This window comes from Phocoena sinus, chromosome 10 (assembly GCF_008692025.1).
Source record: "Phocoena sinus isolate mPhoSin1 chromosome 10, mPhoSin1.pri, whole genome shotgun sequence".
Lineage (NCBI taxonomy): Eukaryota > Metazoa > Chordata > Mammalia > Artiodactyla > Phocoenidae > Phocoena > Phocoena sinus.
In genome coordinates this window covers 8219573-8245177 of record NC_045772.1, presented here as the reverse complement: position 1 = coordinate 8245177, position 25605 = coordinate 8219573, and the positions used below count along the sequence as shown (strand labels likewise).

At 39.7% G+C, this 25605-nt stretch overlaps 1 protein-coding gene across 5 annotated transcripts in view; it reads right to left on the bottom strand.

Annotated features, from left to right (window-relative positions):
- Nucleotides 1–25605, bottom strand: part of MRTFA (myocardin related transcription factor A) — a 200644-nt gene that overhangs the window by 118908 nt on the left and 56131 nt on the right. For all 5 annotated transcript variants that reach the window (XM_032644752.1, XM_032644747.1, XM_032644746.1 and 2 more), the window contains one exon: nucleotides 3122–3383. Coding sequence is in view for 4 of the 5 variants with exons in the window: in XM_032644747.1 (XP_032500638.1) it covers nucleotides 3122–3383 (262 nt within the window). In the remaining variant the exon portion in view is untranslated. The remainder of the gene's footprint in view (nucleotides 1–3121; nucleotides 3384–25605) is intronic.

The following is a 25605-nucleotide window of genomic DNA, read 5'->3' as shown; positions in this document are numbered from 1 at the left end:
TCACCTTCACTGCCATTCCTCCCATCCCAGAGGAATGCTGGTCCCCACTCACACTCAAGGCAGAGCCAATGCCTTTGGATCCCATCCTCTTGCATCTCCCAGGAACAATGCTCCATCAGTTATCCTTTCCCCTTTTCTGTCTCCAGCTTGTCCCTCTGGACTCTTTCCCCTTAACGTATAAATAAGCTGAACTTTCTGCCATCTTGGGTGAATAAGTAGAAATTATAAATGGGAAAAGAACACAAGAAAACTGCTTGAGTGTCCACTATTTCCCAAAATAAAAAATGCCTAAGTTTCCATTACATTTCCCACTACGCATGTAGAACAGAGTTCTTGCCACAAACAAGTAAACCATTCATCTATTTATTCAACAAATATTTATTGGGTGCCCACTATGAGCCAGGAGTTGAATATATACTGAATAAAATAAAGTTTCTGGACTCATGAAATGTACTATCAGAGAGGGGAAATACAGACAACAAACATATATACACACATGTACAAACACATACACACACACACACAGGTCATAATAAGTGCTTAGAAGAAAAACAAAGCAGGATAGAGAGGAATGGGAGGTGCTATTTTAATAAGATAGGCAGGAAAGGCCTCCCAGAGAAAATAACATTTGTGCAGGAACTTCAGTAACAGCACAAGTATCAAGGCCCTGGGGCAGTAGCATACTTGATATGTTCAAGAAATAACAAGAAAGTAAGTGTGGCTGGAACAGAGTGAGCTGGGGAACAGAGGTAAGAAATCAGGTGATATTGTTCATGGGTTAGCTGTGAGGTAATAGATTTAAGCTACAAAAAAAAAAAATCAGGTGAGAGGTGATACCAAGACCACATCGTAAAAACTATGATTTCATCATAAGCCTCATGAGAAGATACTGAAGAGTTCTGAGAGAGGAGTGTGACAATGTCTGATTTCAGTTTTCAAAGGCCCACTGGGTGGAGAATTCCAATTACAACACAGGGTGATGAAGTACGAAGACAAAGGGCAACTGGGCAAACACAAAGAGGGGCACGTAACACTGAACATGAGTGAGGACAGGCTCCTCAAAGGGAGTGATGTCTGAACAGAATACTGAAGGACAAGTAAGAGTTAGCAAGAAGGTGGCAGGGTGGGGTTTGGGGAGGGGGGTTCCCAAATGGAGGGTAGAGATGTAGAAAAGCCAGAGGAGTTTTGAAAGGTTTGGTATTTCTAAACCCCAGTATCAAAGAGTCAAAAAATATTTTATAAAAATATACCACTTATAATGTCTACCCCCAATGAAAAGGTTTGGTATTTCTAAACCCCAGTATCAAAGAGTCAAAAAATATTTTATAAAAATATACCACTTATAATGTCTACCCCCAATGAAAAGGTTTGGTATTTCTAAACCCCAGTATCAAAGAGTCAAAAAATATTTTATAAAAATATACCACTTATAATGTCTACCCCCAAAAAAGATACCAGGGAATATACCTAATAAAATATTTGTATAACCTTTATGGAAAAAATTATAAAATCTGTGGGTAGATACTAAAGACAGCCTATTTAATTGGAGAGATAAAACTAACTAATGGACAGGAAGACCCAATATTTAAAATGTATATTCTCCCCCTTAACCTATAAATGATATATTTCAAATCAAAATCCCAGCAAGAACTTCACAGCAGCATGATTCATAAGAGCCTCAAACTAAAATAAACCAAATTTCCATCAAAAGTAAAAATGGACAAATTACATTCATAAAATGGATTGGTTATATAGCAATGAAAATGAACTATTGCCACACACAATTCAACCCAAATGAATTTCAAAAACATAAAAGAAGCCACCAACAGAACACCACACAGCATGATTCCATTTATATCAAGTTTAGAAACAAGCAAAACTAAACTATTGTGTTAAAAGTCAGGATGGTAGTTTCATCTGATCAGGAAGAGGGAGTACTGATTGGAAAGAGGCACAAGGGGTGGTTCTGGGGTGCTGGAAATATTTTATTTCTTTATTAAATAGTAATTATGCACAGGTGTACTCACTTTGTTTGTAATAACAACCAGGATGCTTACAATTTGTGTTACTCTGTATCAACGTTATACTTCAATAAAATGGAAATATACTGATGTCTGCAATTTACTTTGAAATGTATCCAAAAAATAAGGTGGATTGATGGACAGTGGGATGGATAGATCTACTATAAAGAAAATATTATAAAATGTTAATGGTAGAATCTGAGTGGTGGATATAAAGGTGTGCAGTGTAAAACTCTCTATTTCATCATATGTTGGAATTTTTTCATAATAAAATGTTGGATGAGAAAACCCCAGTGGGTTTTCTTGTAGAACTTCACAAGCTGATTCTAAAATTATGGAAAAATAAAAGGCCAAGATTAGCCAAAACAATTTTGAAGAAGAAAAAGGCAAGGAGAGACCTGTCCTAACAGATGGCAACAGTAACTAAAATGATGTAAAGACACGGAGATAGAGAGATCAGTGAAAACAGAGAGCCCAAAAACTAACTCCTGTACACAGAGAAACAGAATAAAGCTGGCATTAGAGATCACTAAGGAAGGGAATTCTATGGTGGTCCAGCAGTTAGGACTCCAGACTTCCACTGAGGGGGCATGGGTTTGATCCCTGGTCAGGAAACTAAGACTCTACATGCCACGTGGCACAGCCAAAAAGAAATATCACTAGGGAAAAGAAGAACTATTCAATAAATGGTGATTCACAGATTAGATTATAAGAAATTACAGAATACCTTTAATAACTCACAGGGAAAATAAATATTGAACAATAAACACAAGTTTCTGAAGAACACATACAGTATAGTTCTCCCTCTCCAATTAATATATGTATTACATAAATGTGTATATGGGTTTACAAAATGAGAAAGAGTACATGGGGAGAAGCAAAGAAGTAGGAAAAAAAACCCAGAAACCAATTACGATAACCCAGGCAAGAAATGTTGGGCTTACAATGACCACCTAAACTTATCATTTCTCTATTTTATAAGAAATATTAAGATTATAAGAAACTTTCAAGAGACATAAAATAAAGTAAGGATCTATGACATTAGAAACATGAAGACCTTGGTTCAAATCAGGCAATTCAATAATTCCATATCTACTCACCATTCTTCCGCTCACTAAGTGGAGGCAAATTGGGATTCCTGCCAGGATGGAGGCCTAGGGTCAGCTCGGGCTGCAAGGAGAGCTCCTGCAGTTCATTGGCAACAGCTTCGCTTTGGGGGCTGGGTGCCGCGGACAGGGACACCAGCACTGGTTCATCATCATTTTCGCCAGCCCCTCCTCCGTCCAGCCCATTCACAGCAATGACGGAAGGGGGCAGGCACACTACACTGGAGAAATCCACCTTGGCTTTCGTGATGGCAACCTGGAAATGGAAGGAGAAATTAAAAGTTTAGTTATGGAAAAAAGACTATTCCACTGAATACATGCTGAATACTAATTATTATAAATTATAGTACTGGTGAGCTACCACTATTCTTAAAAGCTTTTTGTAAAGTAAACTAGCATCATTATTAAATTTTTACTATGCTCACAGAGTGCATGAGATTTCAAGTCCGATAAGTGTCCTCAACTATATCACTCAGGAGGATAATGTACGACTGAAATAAAACCAACACACATACACACACGTGTCTAGTGGGATAAAAGGAAATAGTGGTCAAGGAGAAATAGCTATGAGATAAATGTTACCTTCCAACTACTAAGGAAAAATATCTTGTGAAATAATGAGTACAAGGTATTAAAGTATCATGTTGTACCAACATAATCCAGGGGAGAAAATTTCTTTAAGAAAACAATCCCCAGGGCTTCCCTGGTGGCGCAGTGGTTGAGAGTCCGCCTGCCGATGCAGGGAACACGAGTTCGTGCCCCGGTCCGGGAAGATCCCACATGCCGTGGAGCGGCTGGGCCCGTGAGCCATGGCCGCTGAGCCTGTGCGTCCGGAGTCTGTGCTCCGCAACGGGAGAGGCCACAACAATGAGAGGCCCGCGTACCGCAAAAAAAAGAAAAAAAAAAAAAAGAAAAAGAACACAAATAATTTGAAAGTCTTTTTAACAACAAGGGAATTAATGGTTAAGGGAATTAAGACTATATTCATCCACCAAATGCTGTGGAATTATTAAGAATAATTTTTACAAATTAAAATGTGGAAACTGTTTATCTAAAATTAAGTTTACAAAAAGATAAAAACACATATTCATATAAAAATATTATACACAGAAAAACAGACCATAAGGGAATTTACCAAAACACAAAATGGGTTTTGTTTGTTTGGACTATGAAAAGTTTTACTTTCTTTAGTTTCCAAATTTTCTCTAAAACACACATATTGCTTTTATAATGAAAAAGCTATAATTCTTAATCTAAAAGGGGGACCTAGGAGTTCCCTGCAGACTTTAGTGAGGATTTTAATCTGCTTCAGATTAAGAAACCAACAAAATATTGGAAAGCCATGAAATGAAGAAAGGCACTGAAAACTAAAAGGACCATCACATTCTACCTTCACGTAAGGCTATAATGTGCCCAAACCTGACTGTAGTTCTGGTTGCTCTTCATAAAATGTAAAATGGAATGGAAAAGATCAGATAAGACCAATTAAGAAGGGGGGGTGACATTAGGAAGAATAAAGACATTAAGAAGGATTCTCTACTCCAAAAATGCTGAAAGAAAGTGAGGCAAGTTCAAATATATATATATATATATATATATATTAGGAACTCAATAATCTAAGAGGTAGTACGGGCAAACATTGGGAAAAGAATTTTTTGAGGGTTTGAACAATTTTAGGAATTAAAAAATAACAAATGTTTACCAAGAAAATCCAGAATCTGAACTTCAAAAAATTTTTTCCCATCTTGCCTATGACTTACCATCATTTAAGCCATGTCTCTATGTGTACTGGGAAAAAACAACTGTTATACATGATTAATCCATCTGGCTTTTTCTTTGCCACTGACCCTGAAAGAGAATATTTGCTTTCCTTAACAGCAGCCTTTTCAGGCTAAAAAATTCAATTTTATGATATTTAACAATCCTTTGAGACCCAAACTCCTTAGGAAAGAGTCCTCAATACCCTCCCCACCCTGAAACATATGAGCGTGCTCACACATACATGCGCACATGGATGGCGGCACTGAGGTGTGAATTAAAAAAAAAAACAAAACCACTCTTAATTGAGTCCTAAAGGAAAGCAGGAGGAGGACAGTATCAAAACTTCCGCCTTGGGCTTCCCTGGTGGCGCCTTGGTTAAGACTCTGCCTTCCAACGCAGGGGACACGGGTTCGAGCCCTGATCCCGGAAGATCCCACATGCCACGGAGCAACGAAGCCCGTGCACCACGACTACTGAGCCTGCGCTCTAGGGCCTGCGAGCCACAACTACGGAGCCCACACGCCTAAAGCCCGTGCTCCGCAACAAGAGAAGCCACCGCATTGAGAAGCCCACGCACTGCAACGAAGAGTAGCCCCCGCTCACCACAACTAGAGAAATCCCATGCACGGCAACGAAGACCCAATGCAGCCAAAAATAAGTAAAATAAAAATAAATAAATTCATTAAAAAAAACAAAAACTTCTGTCTTAAGACCTAGAAAAAGTAGCTTCACATACAGTAACAGGTTTTCAATAAACAGCTGTTAATATACAATGGAATATTATTCAGCTACAAAACGGAAGGAAATACTGTCATTTGCAAAAACATGGACAGACCTTGAGGGCATTATGCTACGTGAAATAAATAAGACAGAAAAAGACAAATACTGTATGATCTCACTTATGTGGAATCTAAAAAACAAACAGAAAAATAAAAACAAACTCATGGGGGCTTCCCTGGTAGCGCAGTGGTTAAGAATCCGCCTGCCAATGCAGGGGACACGGGTTCGAGCCCTGGTCCGGGAAAATCCCACATGCCGTGGAGCAACTAAGCCCATGTGCCGTAACTACTGAGCCTGCGCTCTAGAGCCCACAAGCCAAAACTACTGAGCTCGCGTGCCTAGAGCCCGTACTCCGCAACAAGAGAAGCCACCGCAATGAGAAGCCCATGCACCGCAATGAAGCCCCCGCTCGCCACAACTAGGGAGAAACCTGCGCTCAGCAACAAAGACCCAACACAGCCAAAAATAATAAATAAATAAATTTTAAAAACCTCATAAAAAAAGAGATCAGACTTGTAGTTACCAGTCGCTGGGGTGGGAGGTGGAGGAATTGGATGATGGTTGCCAAAAGATACAAACTTCCAATTATAAGATAAGTAGAGTTAACACTGCTACATGGTATATCTGAAAGCTGTTAAGAGAGTAAATCCTAAGAGTTCTCATCACAAGGGAAAAACAATGTTTTTGTATTTATATGAGATGATGACTGTTACCAACACTTATTGTGGTAAACATTTCACAACATAGGTAAGTCAAGTCACTACTTACACCTTAAACTTATACAGTGCTATATATCAATTACATCTCAATAAAACTGGGGAAAAAGTTGTTAAATCATTATAGATTATATGAGTCCATACCTCTCATTAGAAAATGGAGAAATTTAACTGAGATGGTAGCAACTGTGTGTGTATACAGTAGACAGACCCTGCAATTGGTATTTGCACATTAACAGCCACTTGGGTAAATGCCTGTCTGAAAAAGACAGAAGCAAATGAAAGATATTTAAAGACAGTCTGGGGACCAAGACAGGCAAGTCTTGAGGAAAATCTGAACAATACAAGAAGACTGTATGAAAAAATACAAAAAGATTAAATATAACATTTGGAAGTCAGGATAGGAACCAGCAAACATCATTCCACTTAAGTACTCCAATTTGCTCGGGTAGAATCATAGTTTCATGTAAAAAGTTCTTAACCAAACAGCAAAATCCCATTATTTCAGACTTCACTGATATCTGTGATACCATAATGAAGTATGAGATTAAGAAATATTTTATGCTACTTGAGGGAGGGGTAGGATAAAAGAGTGCCACCTATTTTATAGTGTTTACCAGATTAAGAGAAAAACTAAAATACTGCCTCATAATGCATAATTCTTTACACGATTACAAAAGAGACTAGCACATAACACAGTCAACGTTAATATGTAAATGTATATTTCTCATTTCAAATGAGCTATTTTTCCATTAAAAATGGCCTGGCAGGGCTTCCCTGGTGGTGCAGTGGTTGAGAATCTGCCTGCCAATGCAGGGGACACGGGTTCGAGCCCTGGTCTGGGAAGATCCTACATGCCACGGAGCAACTAGGCCTGTGAGCCACAACTACTGAGCCTGCGCGTCTAGAGCTTGTGCTCCGCAACAAGAGAGGCCGCGACGGTGAGAGGCCCGCGTACCGCGATGAAGAGTGGCCCCCGCCCGCCGCAACTAAAGAAAGCCCACGCACAGAAACGAAGACCCAACACAGCCATAAATAAATAAAAAATTTTTTAAAAATGGCCTGGCAGTAGTGTTCACTGGACATAGAGTTTTAGCTTTGCAAGATGAAAAAGTTCTAGAGATCTGTTGCACAACAATGTGAATATACTTAACACTAGTGAGCTATACACTTAAAAATGATTAAGATGGTAACTTTAGTATATGTTTTTTACCACAATAATTTTTTAATGGCTTGGCAAGATCTCTGCTTAAGAAATAATTTACTAAACTAACTCATTCATTGAGCTTGAAAGAATAAACTGTCTATTCTTTAAAGTGTCCCTTAATTTACTTATCAGTAATTCAGAACAACCTTCCTCCTATTACTTTAAATTAGAAAATTATTATTATTGCTGAGATTTGGAGATCTGACATTCACATGTGTTACTGCTCCTAAAAGACAATAAAGATCCATCCATCACATGATGTCATGATTTCTCTAATGAAGTTTGAAGTTAAACTGCATGCGTCTGTAATTCTGGTATGTACTTAATGCACATAACCAGTACTTCTTAAAAAAATGATTTTTTTAAAAGAAAACGTGCACTATGAGCCCTAAAAGAAAGTCAACCCAAGTCAAGTGCTAGGCATAAAGAAAAAATGAAGAAGTTTAAAAAGTGATCTTTTTCAGAACTCATACATTTTTAATAGATTAAAGAGAGGAATATTAAATTCTGTAGTGACCTGGACCATGACTGTGCCTGCCACTGCCTGGAATGAAAGAAAAAGCAATCTGAAAAACTGTTTTACTGAGTGTTCCATTCAGAACTTATTTTAATAGCTTAGTAACTGATTAAGTTCCATATTTATAGGATCATTAAGGGCTTGAAGAGGTCATTTAAAAATTTTACATACCTATATAGTTTACCAAACATTTTTACTGGGCAAATTATATGCTACAGTAGTATTTAATTTAAAGATTTCAAAAGTTTCAGGATATAGCCTTTCAAAATGCTAACATTAAATGGTATTACAATAAAATTCTTCCATAAAAAATTGTAAGGGGCAGGAGGAACAGATGAAACAAGAGAGACAGAACACTGGTAACTGTTGAAGCTGAATACTGGGTATATGGAGATTCATTATACTATTATTCTCTCTATATTGGTGCATGTTTGCTAACAGTCTTATAATGTTTTTTTTTCTTATAATGTTTTAAAAAAATTTTTTTTTAAATAAGATTCTTCCATAGGACAAAGTGAAGACTTGGTGAGACATAAAGCAAGGTTTCCTTAATCTTGACCTTAGAAAATAAGCCAAACAGAAGTCAAGTATAAGCACTAACAAAAGAAAAGAGAGAATATTTAGCATGAAATATATACATTGGGAAGATTTATTTCTCTAGCAAACATACGACTTTCTACTCATTTTTAAATAGCCCACAGGAGAAAGTCCTAGTAAACTCTGACCATCTAGAGACAAGATCCAAAAATGTTGAGGAATTGCCATCATGGATTAAGTCTCCTCTACCAGTTCCTAAATATGCCTAAAGTTTTATTTACTGTAAAACTTGCATGAAAAAGAAAAGCTAAAAGAGTAATAGTCATCTCAGATTATACATATATTATTTAGAAAAATTAAAGAGTTATATCTCAAAATACTTTCTGACATGTCTCAAAGGAAAGATAATTAAAATAACCAAAAGAAAAAATCTGCATCATGTTTTAGTGTTGTAAATTTATAATTCTACTGAGTCCAAAATCAAACTTTCTTTTTCATCATAGGATCACCAACTCCAATCTTTTGGCTGCTGATTCACATACGATCAGTAGCAGCCAGAACAAAAACAACATGGGGGCAGGGTCATCTCCCACAACCCATCTGTTTCCCTCTCTTGCTGGCTTGATTCCCCCTCATCTTTTCTCCACCCCACCCCCTTTTTGGGTTGCATGCCTTCTGCTGGTGCCGAGCGGCACATGTAACTAGACGCAATAGCACAAAATGTGTTAGAGACATGGAAGAGCTCAGGCAGACAGCTGATAACTCTAGAAAAGTATATACTAACATGATTTTTTATTATGACCCATGACAAAGAGTTTCATACAACCAAATGATATTACTCTTCTGAAAAAAATTTCTCTGTATAAAAAGTTTTTTAATCAATTAATGAATCTTTTTTTAACTGTACAGATTTTTACTCTTATTTTCCTTGATTTATCTTCAACAGATAAACCAAAATCTTTAAAACTCTTACTGTCTAAGCAGATATATCTATATATAATTTGACACAAAGGAATTTGAGAACAAGTATTTTCTGAGAGCTAACTATGTACTAGGTACTGCCCTAGATCCTACAGTGAAAGGTGAGGAAAACATCTAGCCTTGGCTAGCTAGCTGCCCTTATCTCTGTTACCACCATCCCCATTATCTTCAGATGTCTTAAAAACTACTCAGGCTACTACAGATGGCAAAGAAAAGGCCTTTCTGCTCCCTCTTCATCTTAGAAGTCATCCAAAAGCAAGGAATACAAGAAATAGGAAAATATAAAATCTAACTCAAAACAACAGAAAGCACATGAAGAGTGGTATGGCAGATTAAAGATGACTGCAAATTCCCTGACACTTCTCCCATTGGCAGGTGAGGTCTATTTCCCCTCCTCTTGAATCTGAGCTGGGCTGTGACTGCCTTAACAATGCAGTACAGTGAAAATGATGCTATGCCAGTTCCAGGTCTAGAGTTTAAGGAGACTGGCAGCTTTTATCTTGATCTTTGGGAGCGCTGTACTCCCCGAAGTCCAACTGCTCTGACGGAGAGACCATAAGAAGAGGTCTCAAGACTACACTGAAAAGAAAAGGGATCTAGCTAAGACTAGCCTTCCAGACATCCCCACGAAGGTGTCAGGCCTGTATACTCCTGGACACCCCCCAGGCACGCCCAATCACTTGCTGAATGCCACCATGTGGACCCAAGTTAATAAACACCATGTGGAGCAGAAGAACCGCCAAGCTAAGCCCCACCCAAATCCCTGGCCCACAACACTGTGAGATACAATGAATGACCTCAGATTTCTTAACATCAACATTAGAAACTGACATAATAGAGTATGCTTTCAAATTCTCAGGAAAAAACTTATTTTCAAATTGGAATTGCTTATATAGACTATCAATCAAGTAGGAAGGCATTCCACGTAACAAAAATCTTACCTCCCAAGTAATTTTTTTCAGAAAGTTCCATGGAGCTACAGCTTTTGCTCACTTCAGGGTTTCAGCGCCTCCTGATTGTTCTACAGGGAATCAGTCATCCAAGTTTTTCCTCTTATCCCAACAAAACAGATAAAAGGTAACAATATAGTACTGCCTCTTCAATACCAACAGTACAAGGCCCTTCAGAGTACCTGATTCATTTCTCACACTCCCCTTTAAGCACCCACTGCTCCCACCATATGTTGCTTTCTACTTGTGACAGCCTAGAACTGCCTCTTCTTCCCCAACCTACCCCCTTCTCCCTATTATCCAACCCCTTCCAAAAGGCTATGCTTCCATAAGATCCCAGGCTTGCTTCTCACTGCTTACTTTTACTACTATTAAAATGGATTGATCCTCCACCACGCAGTTAAGTTCACTGAGGAAAGGAATTCCATTCTACTGTCCTTTTGACTCAAGTACCTAGATATCATACTTGACGCAGAACAAGAACAAACATTTGTTCATTTACTGACTATATTAATCTCATGGCAACCACATGACGTACACAATCAAAGCCAGCACTGATACAGAAAAAAAGAGAGGGAAAAAGGTTCTGTCACAGGTAGGTATTTATGTTTAAATAGAAATACACAGAAGATCAGAAAAGGCTTCCTAAGAGAGGTAATATTAATGTTTGGGAAGAGTCATAAAAAATAGATAGTATTACAAAACAGAAACAGGCTCACAGACACAGAGAACAGACTTGTGGTTGCCAAGGGGAAGGGGGTGTGGGGGAGGGAAGGGTGGGGAGCTTGCGATTAGCAGATGCAAACTATTAGATACAGGATGGATAAACAAGGTCCTACTATAGAGCACAGGGAACTATAGTCGATAACCTGTGATAACCATAATGGAAAAGAATACAAAAAAGGATATACATAACTGAGTCACTCTGCTGTACAGCAGAAATTAACACAACATTGTAAATCAACTATATATGTCAATAAAATTTTTTTAAATAGGTAGTATTGACAAGATTCACTTACTTCTCATTCATTCTTTCGATAAATATCTACTGAGTAACTACTACATGCCAGGTACTGTTCTGGGTGCTACGGGATACTACAGTGAATAAAACAAAGTTCCTGCCCTCAGGGAGCTTATATTCTTCCAGGAGACACAACAGCATGAACAAAAACATGGATGTGAGAAAAGTGTGGAGTATGTTCTAAAAGGGCAATCAAGTACAAGACTGTACTTGTACAATATACGAGATATGACTGGAACAGCAAGCTGAGTTTCACTCTAAGAAGTAGGGAACATAACACAACATTGTAAATCAACTATAGTCCAACATAAAATAAAAATTAAAAAAAAAAAGTAGGGAATAACATGGTCAAACCATGTTTTAGAGAATTAATCAGGCAGTGCAATAAATACGGGATTGGAAAAAAGGAATATGAGGTTGGGAAAAAAGTTACGAAGCTACTTTCACTAGGCAAAGTATAATTTACTGAGATCCTGAATTTGGGTAGGAAATGTAGAAAGATGGAAACTGTCACACACAACATGGAGTCATACCTGACAAAGAGCAGAAACTCTACTCTTTGCTGAGTTCATGCTGAATGAATGAGACAGAATTTATAAGTGATAGGACATGTTTGTATTTGGTTGTGGGGCTGAGGAAAGGGAGGTGTCAAGATGACTCCATGGTTTTAAGCCAGAGTGACCGATAGAACGGTGATTCTACTAAAAGAAGCAGGCAAGAAAGGAGGAGGACATTTATCTGAGAGGATGACCAATCTGATTCTGGGTACTGGGTGCAGGAGCCAAAGCCAAATAATAGAAACATCATTTGAGTTTCCATCATATACATGAGAAGGAAAATATGGACATGAAAGTAGAAGGATAGAAACAAAAAGGAATACAAGAATAGGAAGAAAACAGAAAACAAAAAGCGTAGTGATAGTATTAATAAGAGGAAAAGGCAGAGGTATAGATATAAGAGAATGAGAAATTGCTATCATACCTGACTCTGTTGATAACTCAGGAATTCCTAGTCTCAGATTGCCTACTTTGGTTTTAGAGCATCCCTCTGACTCCTAAAATTATCATATACAGCTGAGTATCTAATTACATATCGGTACTTTCTACTCACACTATTTTAGAAGAAGCTCAATAAAGCTGTAACTTTATAATGCTGAGGGGCAACCAGCTGTCCCTAAACTTAAAGGCACAAGTAAGCTTAAGGGCTTATATAAAAGGACATGAACTTACCAGCTGGAAGCAGGAGAAATAAATAAAAACATTTAAAATAAAGAAAAGTAAGATATGTATTTTATCTGCAGGCTCAACTCCTTTTCTTTGTATTACCTCTCCACACCACTCTCTACAAGCCCCTGCCAGATACCCATAGCTTAGAACATAACTTAATGGTGTTGGGTACACATGGGAACACCTTTAACTGAGTGACACAAACTGCTTTTCAGTCTTAATGTCACCTAAGAAGACCTTCTGGGGTGGATCTGGCTTCCATTAATTCACTCAACAAATATATATTGAGCAGGCACTGTTCCAGGAACTGGAAATGCAAGACACAGAAAATATTCCTGCTTTCATGGAGCTTACGTTATAGTAAGAGAGACACAAAAATAAAAGTAAATAAATACACAATAAAATAATTTCAGGTAACTGTTAAGTATTATGGGGGGGTGGAGGAAGGTTAATTTAAATGTTCAAAAAAGGTCTCATTGGGCTTCCCTGGTGGCACAGTGGTTGAGAGTCCGCCTGCCAATGCAGGGGACACGGGTTCGTGCCCCAGTCCGGGAGGATCCCGCATGCCGCAGAGCGGCTGGGCCCATGAGCCATGGCCGCTGAGCCTGCACGTCCGGAGCCTGTGCTCCGCAACGAGAAAGGCCACAACAGTGAGAGGCCCGCGTACCGCAAAAAAAAAGGTCTCATTGAGGAGGTGATTTCTGAGTTGAGACTTTTATAACAGCCAACACTTAATGAGCACTTACTCTGTGTGAGGCACTGTATGTGTGTGTATTCAACCTTCACAACACTAACAGGTATTTACTTATCCAATTTTTTACACGTGAGGAAACGAAGGCACTGAGAGGTTAAATAACTGGAACGCAGAGAATCAGCTTTCAGAGCCCATGTCTCTGACCACTACACAATCTGATGTTACCAGAATTTGACAAGAAGCAGCCAGCCATGCAGAGGAAACAGCATGTACAAGTTCAAAGACCATGAGGTGGGAATGAGCTTGACATCTTCAAGGAACTGAAAGACCAGCCTGGGCAGAGAGCAGAACAGGCGGGGAGAAATACATTTTAGGAAAAACTAGATGCCCCTGGGAGGTTTTAAGCAATGGAGTGATATGATCTGACACATGTTGTTAAAGATCACTTTGGCAGCTGTGTAGAGAATAGACTGTAGGGGAAACTGTTCACCTTAGCCTGCTGCCTGACTTTTGAGTTTGGTATAATTTACCATTCTGCCTGGCCCCCTAGTAACAATTACAATAATGTTGTTTTGGGGAAAAGTTATGTGACCTATATCAGTATCTTAAATCACTGAGTTTGGTGATATGACCCTGGGCAAGTCACTCTGAATAAAAATTGTTACTCTCTGTCATGTTACCTTAAAGGGTTTTATGAGAAGGTATCCTGAAAAGTACAGAGTTTAACTACAAGGTGGCATTTTGTTGCAAACATTTAAGAGAAATTTGACAATTTGCCTAAATCCCTATCTCCAATTCCCTGCTCCCCAAGAAAAGGCTGCTTAAGATTTAAAGCACTATTTTGGCAACATGTCTTCATTACATTCCTTAAACTATATTCATGCCCACAAACACTACAGATATGCTTTCCTTATGATTCCTGATCCCTTTTCTGTGGTGTTCAAATATGTTCCAATTTTTAACTGCGGAATTCTGTCTTTTAGAAATTCTTCTCTTGGGACTTCCCTGGTGACACAGTGGTTAAGAATCCGCCTGTCAATGCAGGGGACATGGGTTCAATCCCTGACCCGGGAAGATCCCACATGCCATGGAGCAACTAAGCCCGTGAGCCACAACTACTGAGCACCCACATCACAACTACTGAAGCCTGTGCGCCCTAGAACCCTTGCTCCACAAGAGAAGCCACCGCAATAAGACTGCACACTGCAATGACGAGTAGCCCCCGCCTGCCGCAACTAGAGAAAGCCCGCGTAGCAACGAAGACCCAACGCAGCCAAAAAATAGATTAATTTTAAAAAAAGAAAGAAATTTCTTCTCTAAGAGAAAGAATGACGGATGTTCAGCAGTCCACACACTATGTATAAAAGACCTGAATAGGGCTTCCCTGGTGGCGCAGTGGTTGAGAGTCCGCCTGCCGATGCAGGGGACACGGGTTCGTGCCCCGGTCTGGGAGGATCCCACATGCCACGGAGCGGCTGGGCCCGTGAGCCATGGCCGCTGAGCCTGCGCGTCCGGAGCCTGTCCTCCGCAACGGGAGAGGCCACAACAGTGAGAGGCCCGCGTAACGCATAAAAAAAAAAAAAAAAAAAAAGACCTGAATAAATTTAAATATGATCTGAACATATTTGTGTATTCACCTACAAAAATTACATAATCCATCATAAGACAATTTTCAAGTTAGGAATTTTTCTGTCGTTTCCACTCTGACACTAAAACCTTACACTCCAATAAACCAGGACAACCTGAAATGTTGCCAGGCCACAGTATAGAAAATGTGCCCTAGTGATGCTGTTCAGGTATGAATAATATGAAAAAGACTAGTTATTTTTGAACATACTACCTTTGGAATGAAAAACTTGTTGAGACAAAACTCACCTAAGATGAAGACAGGCAGCAGTTGGGGGAAACGGAAGACGTTTACAGTATTGTGCTTTGTTTCCACACTACAATGGAGTGTTTGAAGAGAAGCACTATTTTCCAGTGCCAGAGCCTCACATCCTTAGGTTTCCCAATGAGCTCTCTCCCCATATCTTAAGAATATGTTCCCTCTTTATAAAAGGAGTCATGAATATTTTCCTAAATTCTTGATCAAATATTTCAAAACACTGAGAATGAAATATTTCGTCATAAAAAGAAGGGAAAAAATCCAGAAACTGTCACAATTTTGTAGGAATACAGTAAACACAAATATTGCGTTGGCCCAAAAGTTCATTTGGGTTTTTCTGCTACAGAAAAAGTATATTGAAGACTAGAGTCTTCAATATGGGTCAAGGAGAAGAGGCTAGGCTACGGCTCCTAGTCACCTACTGGTGCTACAGTGAGGAACCCTCAGGACTATGTACAATCTATGACAGCACTGCAGCATTTGAGATGAAACACCACCAGCATTCTCATCAATTATCCTTCTTATTACACTTTAACTATAAAAGCTAAGTTACTGATTAAATGAATCTATTCTGCCAAGATTAGTTACCATACAAAAGTACTTGCTCTTTACATTACCTTCACAGTAAACAGTGCAGAGTTTGTGTTTAAAAATGCATTTTCAGTTGCTCATGGTCATTAAAGGCTTCAATCAAGGCAGAACCTCCGGGGGCTTCCCTGGTGGCGCAGTGGTTGAGAGTCCGCCTGCCGATGCAGGGGACACAGGCTCGTGCCCTGGTCTGGGAACATCCCACATGCCACGGAGCGGCTGGGCCCGTGACCCATGGCCGCTGGGCCTGTGGGTCCGGAGCCTGTGCTCCACAACAGGAGAGGCCACAGCGGTGAGAGGACTGCGTACCGCAAAAAAAAAAATAATAATAATAAATAAAAACAGCTCCTAAGTCATGTTCCATTATTCTTCCCTTCTGACAGCCTCTTGCTTCAAATAGTATTACTCTTAGCCAAGTAATATTTCTAAAAAGAGATGCTGAGAAGTTCTGATGGAATAAAATATAACAGACATCAGTAAATATGATTTTAACTTCAGTACAATTATATTTAAAGCTTTGAAATAAAGAGGGAAGAGAGAGTACAGACAAAGAAATCCACTTCCCAAACAAATATAAAATACAGCAAAAGTGTTCTCCAAAGCACTGCAGGAATCTCCACTTTACAGCTACATCTAAGAACAGTGACTGTAGAATTTATAAAATGCTAAGACACACAGTAGTAGTCAGCAGTTAGCGCAGCGCATTTTGTAGGCATCTGTGCAGGCAATAAACATGATGTGTATAGCAAAAAAAAAAAAGAAAGAAAGAAAAGGTAAGTGCACACCAGCATGGAAATATTCTAATGTCCTGGTGGCATATCTTAAAATGGAAAGGTTCTAAATCAATGAAGGAGAAAGGAAGCACACTCGTGATCTATATCTAAAAGAAATGAAAGCATCCAAATGTAGTAACTGGGAAGTTTTAGATGATATGAAAGAGAGAATACAACAGAAAGAGAATTAGGAGTGTTTTTAAATACCACAGACGACCAATAAGCAGAAAGCGAAAGAACCTCACCTGGATCACTATGGGAAGCACTGGAGGTTTTGCCCAATATCCACTTTCTCTTTCTTCCTTGGTAATAGAACACCTGAACTTTAGCTAAGTGCTTGCCGGAATGCAGACTGCATTTCCCAGCCTCTCCTGTAGCCAGATGTGGCCATGAGTTCGAGCCAATGGGACATGAATACAACCATACCTCGAAGCTATTGCAGGTTGGGTTCCAGACCACTGCAATAAAGTGAATATCACAATAAAGCGAGTCACACAAATTTTTTGGTTTCCCAGTGGATACAAGTTACGTCTCCACTATACTATAATCTATTAAGCGTGCAATAGTATTACGTCTTAAAGAAACAATATATATGCCTTACTTTAGTTTATTGCTAAAAAATGCTTACCATCATCTGAGTCTTCAGCGAGTCACAGTGGTAACATCGAGGATCATCAATCACAAATCATCATAATAAATATAATAATGAAAAGTTTGAAATACTGCGATAATTACCAAAACGTGATACAGAGACACTTTGGGAAAATGGCACCAATAGACTTGCTCAATGCAGGGTTGCCACAAACCTTCAATTTCTGAGAAATGCAACATCTGTGAAGCACCATAAAGCAAAGCGTAATAAAACGAGGTATGCCTGTAAAAGTATTAAGTGTGATTTCCAGGAAATGTCCTTAAAGGAACTGAGTACACTATTCTTTGGACCCTCCTCCTTCCTGCTGCCTGGAATATGGATGAGGTGCTGGAATGCAAGTAGCCGTCTCAGACTATGAGGAAGAAGCCACATGCTGAGAATGGCAAGGCAACAAAAATAGAAGCCGGTTCCTTGACACTGTGGAGCACCACACTAGCCCTGGGTTACCTATCTCTGGACTTCTTTTACGTAAGAAGAAAGTAAACTTATATCATGTTTAAAACCACTATTATTTTACTTTTTTGGAATCACAAATGATTGAACATAATCCTAATACAGAATTTGGTGCCAGGAACAGAATGCTTCATGAGAAAGATTATAACATTTCTGGTGAGCCTTCAGATACTGAAGACGGCAAAACATCTCATTAAAGCACTGCCTGGGGACTTCCCTGGTGGCACAGTGGATAAGACTCCGCACTCCCAATGCAGGGGGCCTGGGTTCGATCCCTGGTCAGGGGACTAGATCCCACATGCATGCCAAAACTAAGAGATCACATGCCGCAACTAAGGAGCCCATGTGCTGCAACTAAGGAGCTGGCGAGCTGCAACTAAGGAGCCCGTGAGCCACAACTAACGAGCTCGCGAGCCACAACTAAGGAGCCAAGAGCCACAACTAAGGAGCCCACGAGCCACAACTAAGGAGCCCACGAGCCACAACTAAGGAGCCCGCCTGCTACAACTAAGACCCAGTGCAACCAAATAAATAAATAAATAAATATTTTTTTTTAAAAGCACTGCCTGATTATATTGGAATGCTATAGCTTTAAGGGAAATAGTGGGAAAGATTCAGAATGTTGTGTTGGCTGCTTCTTGCAACTTTCGACAAAATTATATCAGAGAGGTAAAACTCAGACTAGAGCTAGTCAGTCAATAAGAAAAGATAAAAAGGAACATATCCTTGCTAAGGAAGGTGTACTCCTTCCTGTGGCCTGCAATCTAAGTTCACTAGAAGCCTCTTACTTTGGAGCCTTATAGGGTAGAAAGAGCAAACCACTCTGTATTCCAAAATGGTGCAGTTAAAGGTAGTGGCTGCCAGGGACTTCCCTGGTGGTCCAGCAGTTAAGACTCCGTGCTCCCAATGCAGGTGGCCCCAGGTTCTATCCCTGGTCAGGGAGCTAGATCCCACATGCCACAGCTAAAGATCCCACACACCGCAGCGAAGATCCCGCACGCCGCAACTAAGACCCAGTGCAGCTAGCTAGCTAGCTAGCTAGCTAGCTAAATAAATAAATAAATATTTAAAGTAGTGGCTGCCAAACAGCCATAGGACTGGAGCTCTGCCCATATAAAGGCTATGAACCCAATTGCCAAAACAAAGCGGACAGGGGTTGGGGGGAGCAGTGGGGAGGGGTGCTTAGGGTTGCCTTCTCACACAAGCCAACTGTTTCAGATAGCCTCACTGTGACTGCCATTAAATTAAGATGGGGTGGAGATAGACAAGGCACAGATCCAAGTAAGAAAAGACCAGAGTCATCAGGCTTAAAAATAATGCTTAATCCAGAAATGTATTCCTCTGTCAGGACAGAAAGTCTTCAAATTTCCTACACAGTAGCATTTAATAATTGCTATGGACCAGAGACTTTTATATGTTTACCAAGTCTCCCCTTTTCTGAAACCATGTCTAAGGAAACCACGTCTAAAAAACTAGAGGGAGCATGAGAATCATGTCTCACCAAATAAAGAATATCAATAAAAAGATAGAAATTTTCCAGGTGGTAATTTTTTATTGCTATCATCCTATTTCTATTACACCTATTGTATACTAATTGTCTCGGGGGCAGTTACCTTGTCCTTTAATTTATAAGCCCTGAACCATTCCTACCAGAGAAGATTGCACACTACTCAGACATCCTGGGCTTTGTGTTGAATGCAGTAACTAAATGAAACATTGGGGTAGTCTCTCTAGGGATGAGGTGAATGTGTTGTATATGTGAAAAGAAGGGTAAGCATATATATTAGAATAACCAAAGGAGCAGACTACAGTTAAAAAGCCAAAATCCTAATTATAACCCCCAATCCATTCTTCTTTTCTTTCTCAGTAATAAAAGACTCAGGCAAATGGCAACCCAGATTAATGACTACAATTCCCAGCCTCCCTTGAAACTAGGTGTAATGACAGGATAACATTCTGGCCAATGGGCTATAAGCAAAAGTATCATATAGAACTTCTAGGAAGTACAAAGGGAATAAGCATGTCTTCAGCTCCTCCTCCTTCCTGATGGCTGGAATACAGATTGTATGGCTGGAGCTTGAACAGTCATTTCAAATTATAAAGTAGAGGGCTTCCCTGGTGGCGCAGTGGTTGAGAGTCCGCCTGCCAATGCAGGGGACACGGGTTCGTGCCCCGGTCCAGGAAGATCCCACGTGCCGCGGAGCGGCTGGGCCCGTGAGCCATGGCCGCTGAGCCTGCGCGTCTGGAGCCTGTGCTCCGCAAGGGGAGAGGCCACAACAGTGAGAGGCCCGCATACCGCAAAAAAAAAAAAAAAAAAAAAAAAAAAAAGTATCTAAAGTAGAAAATACATGCTGAGGGTAGCAAAAGAAACTATCCCTGAGGAAGCCCAGAGTTATACCTATTACAAAGATCTTAAATCAGCTGTTTCAAATATGTTCAAAGAGCTAAAGGAAACCATACCTACAAACTAAAGGAAAGTGTGAGAATAATGTCTCACCAAATCGAAAATATCAGTAAAAAGCTAGAAATTATAAAAAAGAACCAAACAGAAATTCTGAAAAGGCAGAATAACTGAAATGAAATATTCACCAGAGGGTTTCAAGCAGATTTGACCAGGCAGAAGAAAAAAAAAAATCAGTGAACTTGAAGTTACCCAATCTGAGGAAATGAAAGAAAAAACAATAAAGAAAAATGATAATGTCCCTTGAGACCTATGAAACACCATCAAGTTTACCAACATATGCATAATGGGAGGCCCAGAAGAGGGGAAAAAGGGCAGAAAGAATATTTGAAGAAATAATGGCTGAAAATTTCTTAAATATGATGAAAATCATTAATCTACACATTCAACAAGGTCAATGAACTCCAAGGAGGGTAAGCTAAAAGAGATTCACATCTAGACACATCATATTCAAAATACAGAAAGAAAAGAAAATCCTGAAAGCAGAAAGAAAAAGTGACTCATCATGTACAAGAGATATTCAATTCAAATAACCAAGGATTCTATATCAAGCAAAACTATCCTTCAAAAATGAAGGAAAAATTAAGACATTCTGAGAAAAACAAAATTGAGAGAATTTGTTGCTAGTAGACCTGCCTTTACAGTAAATGCTAAAAGGAGTCCTCCAGTTTGAAATGAGAAAATACTAGAGAGTAACTCAAATCCACATGAAGAAATAAGGAGCACAGATAAAGACAACTATATAGGTAAACAAAAAAGACAATATAAATGCATTTTTGTTTCTCTTTTTTCTCCTGTCTGTGAAGACAACTGCATAAAGTAAGAATTATAAATCTGGGTTGTCACTTGCGACATTAACAGCAAAAGGGAGGGGGGAACAGAACTACACAGGAGCGAAATTGTTGTATACTATTGAAATTAAGTTGATATTAATCCCAACCAGAGTGTAAATTACGGATTTCCACTTCTGGGATCTTAGCATGAGAGGCTCCAAGGACAAACTTCCCTGGAAAATAAGCAAAGCTGGTGAAAACTACTAAAAAGAAAAATTAATTCTCTGGAAATGGTCCTAGAGCCATACAGCAAATAAAGAAGTATTTATTCAAGAGAATCTACTAAAACGTGCTAACAGTGAACATCTGTGGCATCTGAGCCACAATCCACTACTGCGCAGTTAGCTTGATTGGAGCTTCGCTCCAGGTGGGTGTGACTAAGAAGGCACTCCTTCTCTCCTCAGCTCCCAACCAATCACCAGAAGGAGCAGGTCACCACGATTTCTCATCTTCTACAACTCCACTGAAAAGGCTAAATTCCTGGTGAGCAGGACCAGGAGATAATGGGCCTCTTCCTCCACCCAGCACCCATCCATAGGACAGAGGCTGTATCCAAGATACAGCCATCCAAGAATCCTGGGGTCCAGACTGTATTCTCCCCAATTCACAGGGCAAAGGTTCCATGCCAGGAGAGACAAGACAATTAGACAAAAAGCTACCACGCTGGTCAACATCCAGAGTAATGACTCAGAGATTCTGTCCAGAGGGTGAAGTAGTACATAAGAAAAGAAAGCTCCAAAGCTCTCCCCAAAGAAACTGGCTTTATTTGAGACAGACTGTAGAGAAATTCAGGCCTAAGGAGGTTCTTGAAAAGTAGCTCCTCTTAATCAGGAGCAACAAACTAAACCACAGGCCAGGTAACTCACTAGTAAGAACCAGGGCAAGAGACAGCAAAGAAGAGCCTCTTCTGGGGTCAGATTAAACCACAAAGACTGGGCCTAAAAAATTACCCCAGTCCAAATTTAACTGGATCAAACTGATGAACAATTAATGCCAAGACAGTTCAAGGAGGGAAAGAATAATCTTTTCAACAAACGGTGCTGGGACAACTGGATATCCACATGAAAAGAATGAAGATGGACCCCTACTTCAACACCATTTATAAACATTAACTCAAAGTGGATCAAAGACCTAAGTGTAAGAGTTAAAAATATAAACTTTTGGTCTTCCCTGGTGGCGCAGTGGTTGAGAGGCCACCTGCCAATGCAGGGTACATGGGTTCGTGCCCGGGTCCAGGAAGATCCCACATGCCGCGGAGCGGCTGGGCCCGTGAGCCATGGCCGCTGAGCCTGCGCGTTCGGAGTCTGTGCTCCACAACGGGAGAGGCCACAACAGTGAGAGGCCCGCTTACAGCAAAAAAATAAAAAATAAACTTTTTACAAGAAAACATAGGTATAAATCTTCATACCTTCAATTAAACAACAATTTCTTAGGTATGATACCTAAAGCACAACCAAAGAATAAAATAAAGTGGACCATCAAAATGTTTAAATTCTGTGCATCAAGTGATACTATCAAGAAGTGATTTCTCCCAAAAGAATGGGTCCGCAGCCTGTTAGGAACTAGGCCGCACAGCAGGAGGTGAGCGGTGGACAAGCGAGCAAAGCTTCATCTGCTGCTCCCCATCTCTCACATTACTGCCTGAACCATCCCTCCTCCCCCGCACCGTCCACAGAAAAACTGTCTTGCACGAAACCGGTCCCTGGTGCCAAAAAGGTTGGGGACTGCTGTGATAAGGTGTTAATATCCAGAATATATAAAGAACTCTTATAATTCAGCAATAAAAGGGCAAATAACCCGATTTTAAAATGGGCAAACGTTTTGAATATACACTCCTCCAAAGAAGGTGTATAAATAGCCAATAAGCACATGAAATGACACCCAACGTCATTAGGGAATATGAGACACTACTTCACACCTATTAGGACAGCCAGAATCAGAAAGTCATATTATAACAAGTATTGGTGAGGATGTGGAGAAACTGGAAATCATATTATACGAGTCCATTCATATGAAAGTCCAGAATAGGGAAATCTATAGGTAGAAAGTAAATTAGTGGTTCTTTATTTGGAAAGAGGGGGAGAGAGACTGGAAGACAGTGATAACCAAATGGTACAGGTTTCTTTTAGGTGATAAAACAGTTCTAACATCAACTGCAGTAATGGTTGCACATACCTGTGAATATACTAAAAAACACTGAATTGTACACTTTAAATGGGTGAATTGTGCAGTATTTGAATTATATCTCATTAAAGGTGTTTTAAAAAAAAGAATGAAGCAACGGCTACTACACGGATGAACCTTGAAAACAGTAATATTAAGTGAAAGAAGCCAGACACGGAAGACCACATACATTCCATATAAATGGAATAATACAGAAGAGGAAAATCCATAGAGACAAAAAGTAGATTAGTATTTGCCTGGTGCTGGGGGTCAGAGGAGAATGAGGAGTAACTGCCAATAAATATTGGGCTTCTGGGCTTCCCTGGTGGCGCAGTGGTTGAGAGTCTGCCTGCCGATGCAGGGGACACAGGTTCGTGCCCCGCTCCGGGAAGATCCCACGTGACGCGGAGCGGCTGGGCCTGTGAGCCATGGCCGCTGAGCCTGCGCATCTGGAGCCTGTGCTCCGCAACGGGAGAGGCCACAACAGTGAGAGGCCCGCGTACCGAAAAAAAAAAAAATGGGTTTCTTTTGGGGGTGATAAAGATGTTCTAGAATTGGATAGTGGCGATAGTTGTACAACCTTGTAAATATACTAAAAACCAAGGAATTGTGCACTTTTAAAAGGTGAATTTTATGTGTGATTTATATCTCAATTTTTTTAAAAAGGTATATACAATAGAGGGTCCAAAATTAATAAAATAAAAAGTCATACGGCTTCATCAAGGACATTTGTAAAGTGAAACTACTTTTTTCTTTCCCTGTAAGTGCACAGTGGTTAAAAAAAAAAAAATACAACAACTCTGAGTACAGTTGGGGCCACTCCCTCAATTCATGCTAAGATGCCAGCAGTCTTACCCACCATTGCTTTTACATCGTCAATGCAAATATCAACACAGTGAAATGAGAAATAGTATCTTAGTATTATTACAAAGACAGTTTTGAAAGTGAATCAGGGACCCCCAGCAGTCCATCTTGTGAACCCTTGGACTAGACTATAATCTCTTAGAAACAGGGAACACATATTCACACACAAGGCAGCACAGTGAGTCAGAAAAGGAGCATGGATTTTTTTTGTCAGGTAGACTTAGGTTCCAATTCTAGAGCTGCCATTTAGGTTACAAGAACTTCAATTCTCTATGCCTCAGTCTTCTGTGCTATAAAATGAGGATAACACCTACCTAACAGGGTTACTGTATGGATTAATGAGATGAAGACCTGAAGACCAACCGAAATATAACAAGTGTACAATAAATGTTAACTCCCTTCTCCATTTTGTTCCCAACTAGCTAGTACAGGGCCTTGTATAGAAGACGTTCAACTGCTCAATAAATAGGTGGAATAGTTTAATTAGCTACCTAATATAGACCTATATAAGTCAAAGTGCTAGATTTAGATACAAAATATTGAGATGTGTTCAAATATTTTTCACAAAAAAATATATTCACTTTAGGGTAAATTTTAAACTGAAAAAATATTATTTAAAAATAGTCCAATTTTTTAAAAGTATTTGTTTTGCAGGTATCTCTATAGCTCAACTACTTGAAATTCGGTTGATATAAACAATCTATGGTGACTTTATTAAACCAATATGGTGATAAAGAACATGAGTATTTTAGTCAACGGGCCTGATTTTACATGTCTACACTACCACTTACTAGGCTGTGTGACCTTAGGCTAGTAATCCTTATGGAGATAATAATGATGCTCACAGAGTTACCCCAAAGATAAATGAGATAATACATGAGAAACACTTATAACAATGCTGACACAGAGTAAGAACTCAACAAATACTATTTTTAAGCAATTTCTCTCATTTAAATATACTCCAGTGATATTCTTTGGTAGCATTCTTAAATAGCATTCTGGCAACAAGTAATAGAAGTAAATTAAAAAAAAAAAAAGAACAAGGTGCTCTTCGATAAGTTACTGATCTCAGTAACTTTTGGGTGAATGCTGATAGACCTTTTGTTTTTTTTTGTTTGTTTGTTTTGTTTTGTTCTGTTTTTGCAGTACGCTGGCCTCTCATTGTTGTGGCCTCTCCCGTTGCGGAGCACAGGCTCCAGATGCGCAGGCTCAGCGGCCATGGCTCACGGGCCCAGCCGCTCCGCGACATGTGGGATCTTCCCGGACCAGGGCACGAACCCATGTGCCCTGCATCGGCAGGCAGACTCTCAACCACTGCGCCACCAGGGAAGCCCCTGATAGACCTTTTATGGCATAAAAGTTTTCCACTTATACCATAAACTTACTTTTCCCACCTTTCAATGGGACAATCCAAGA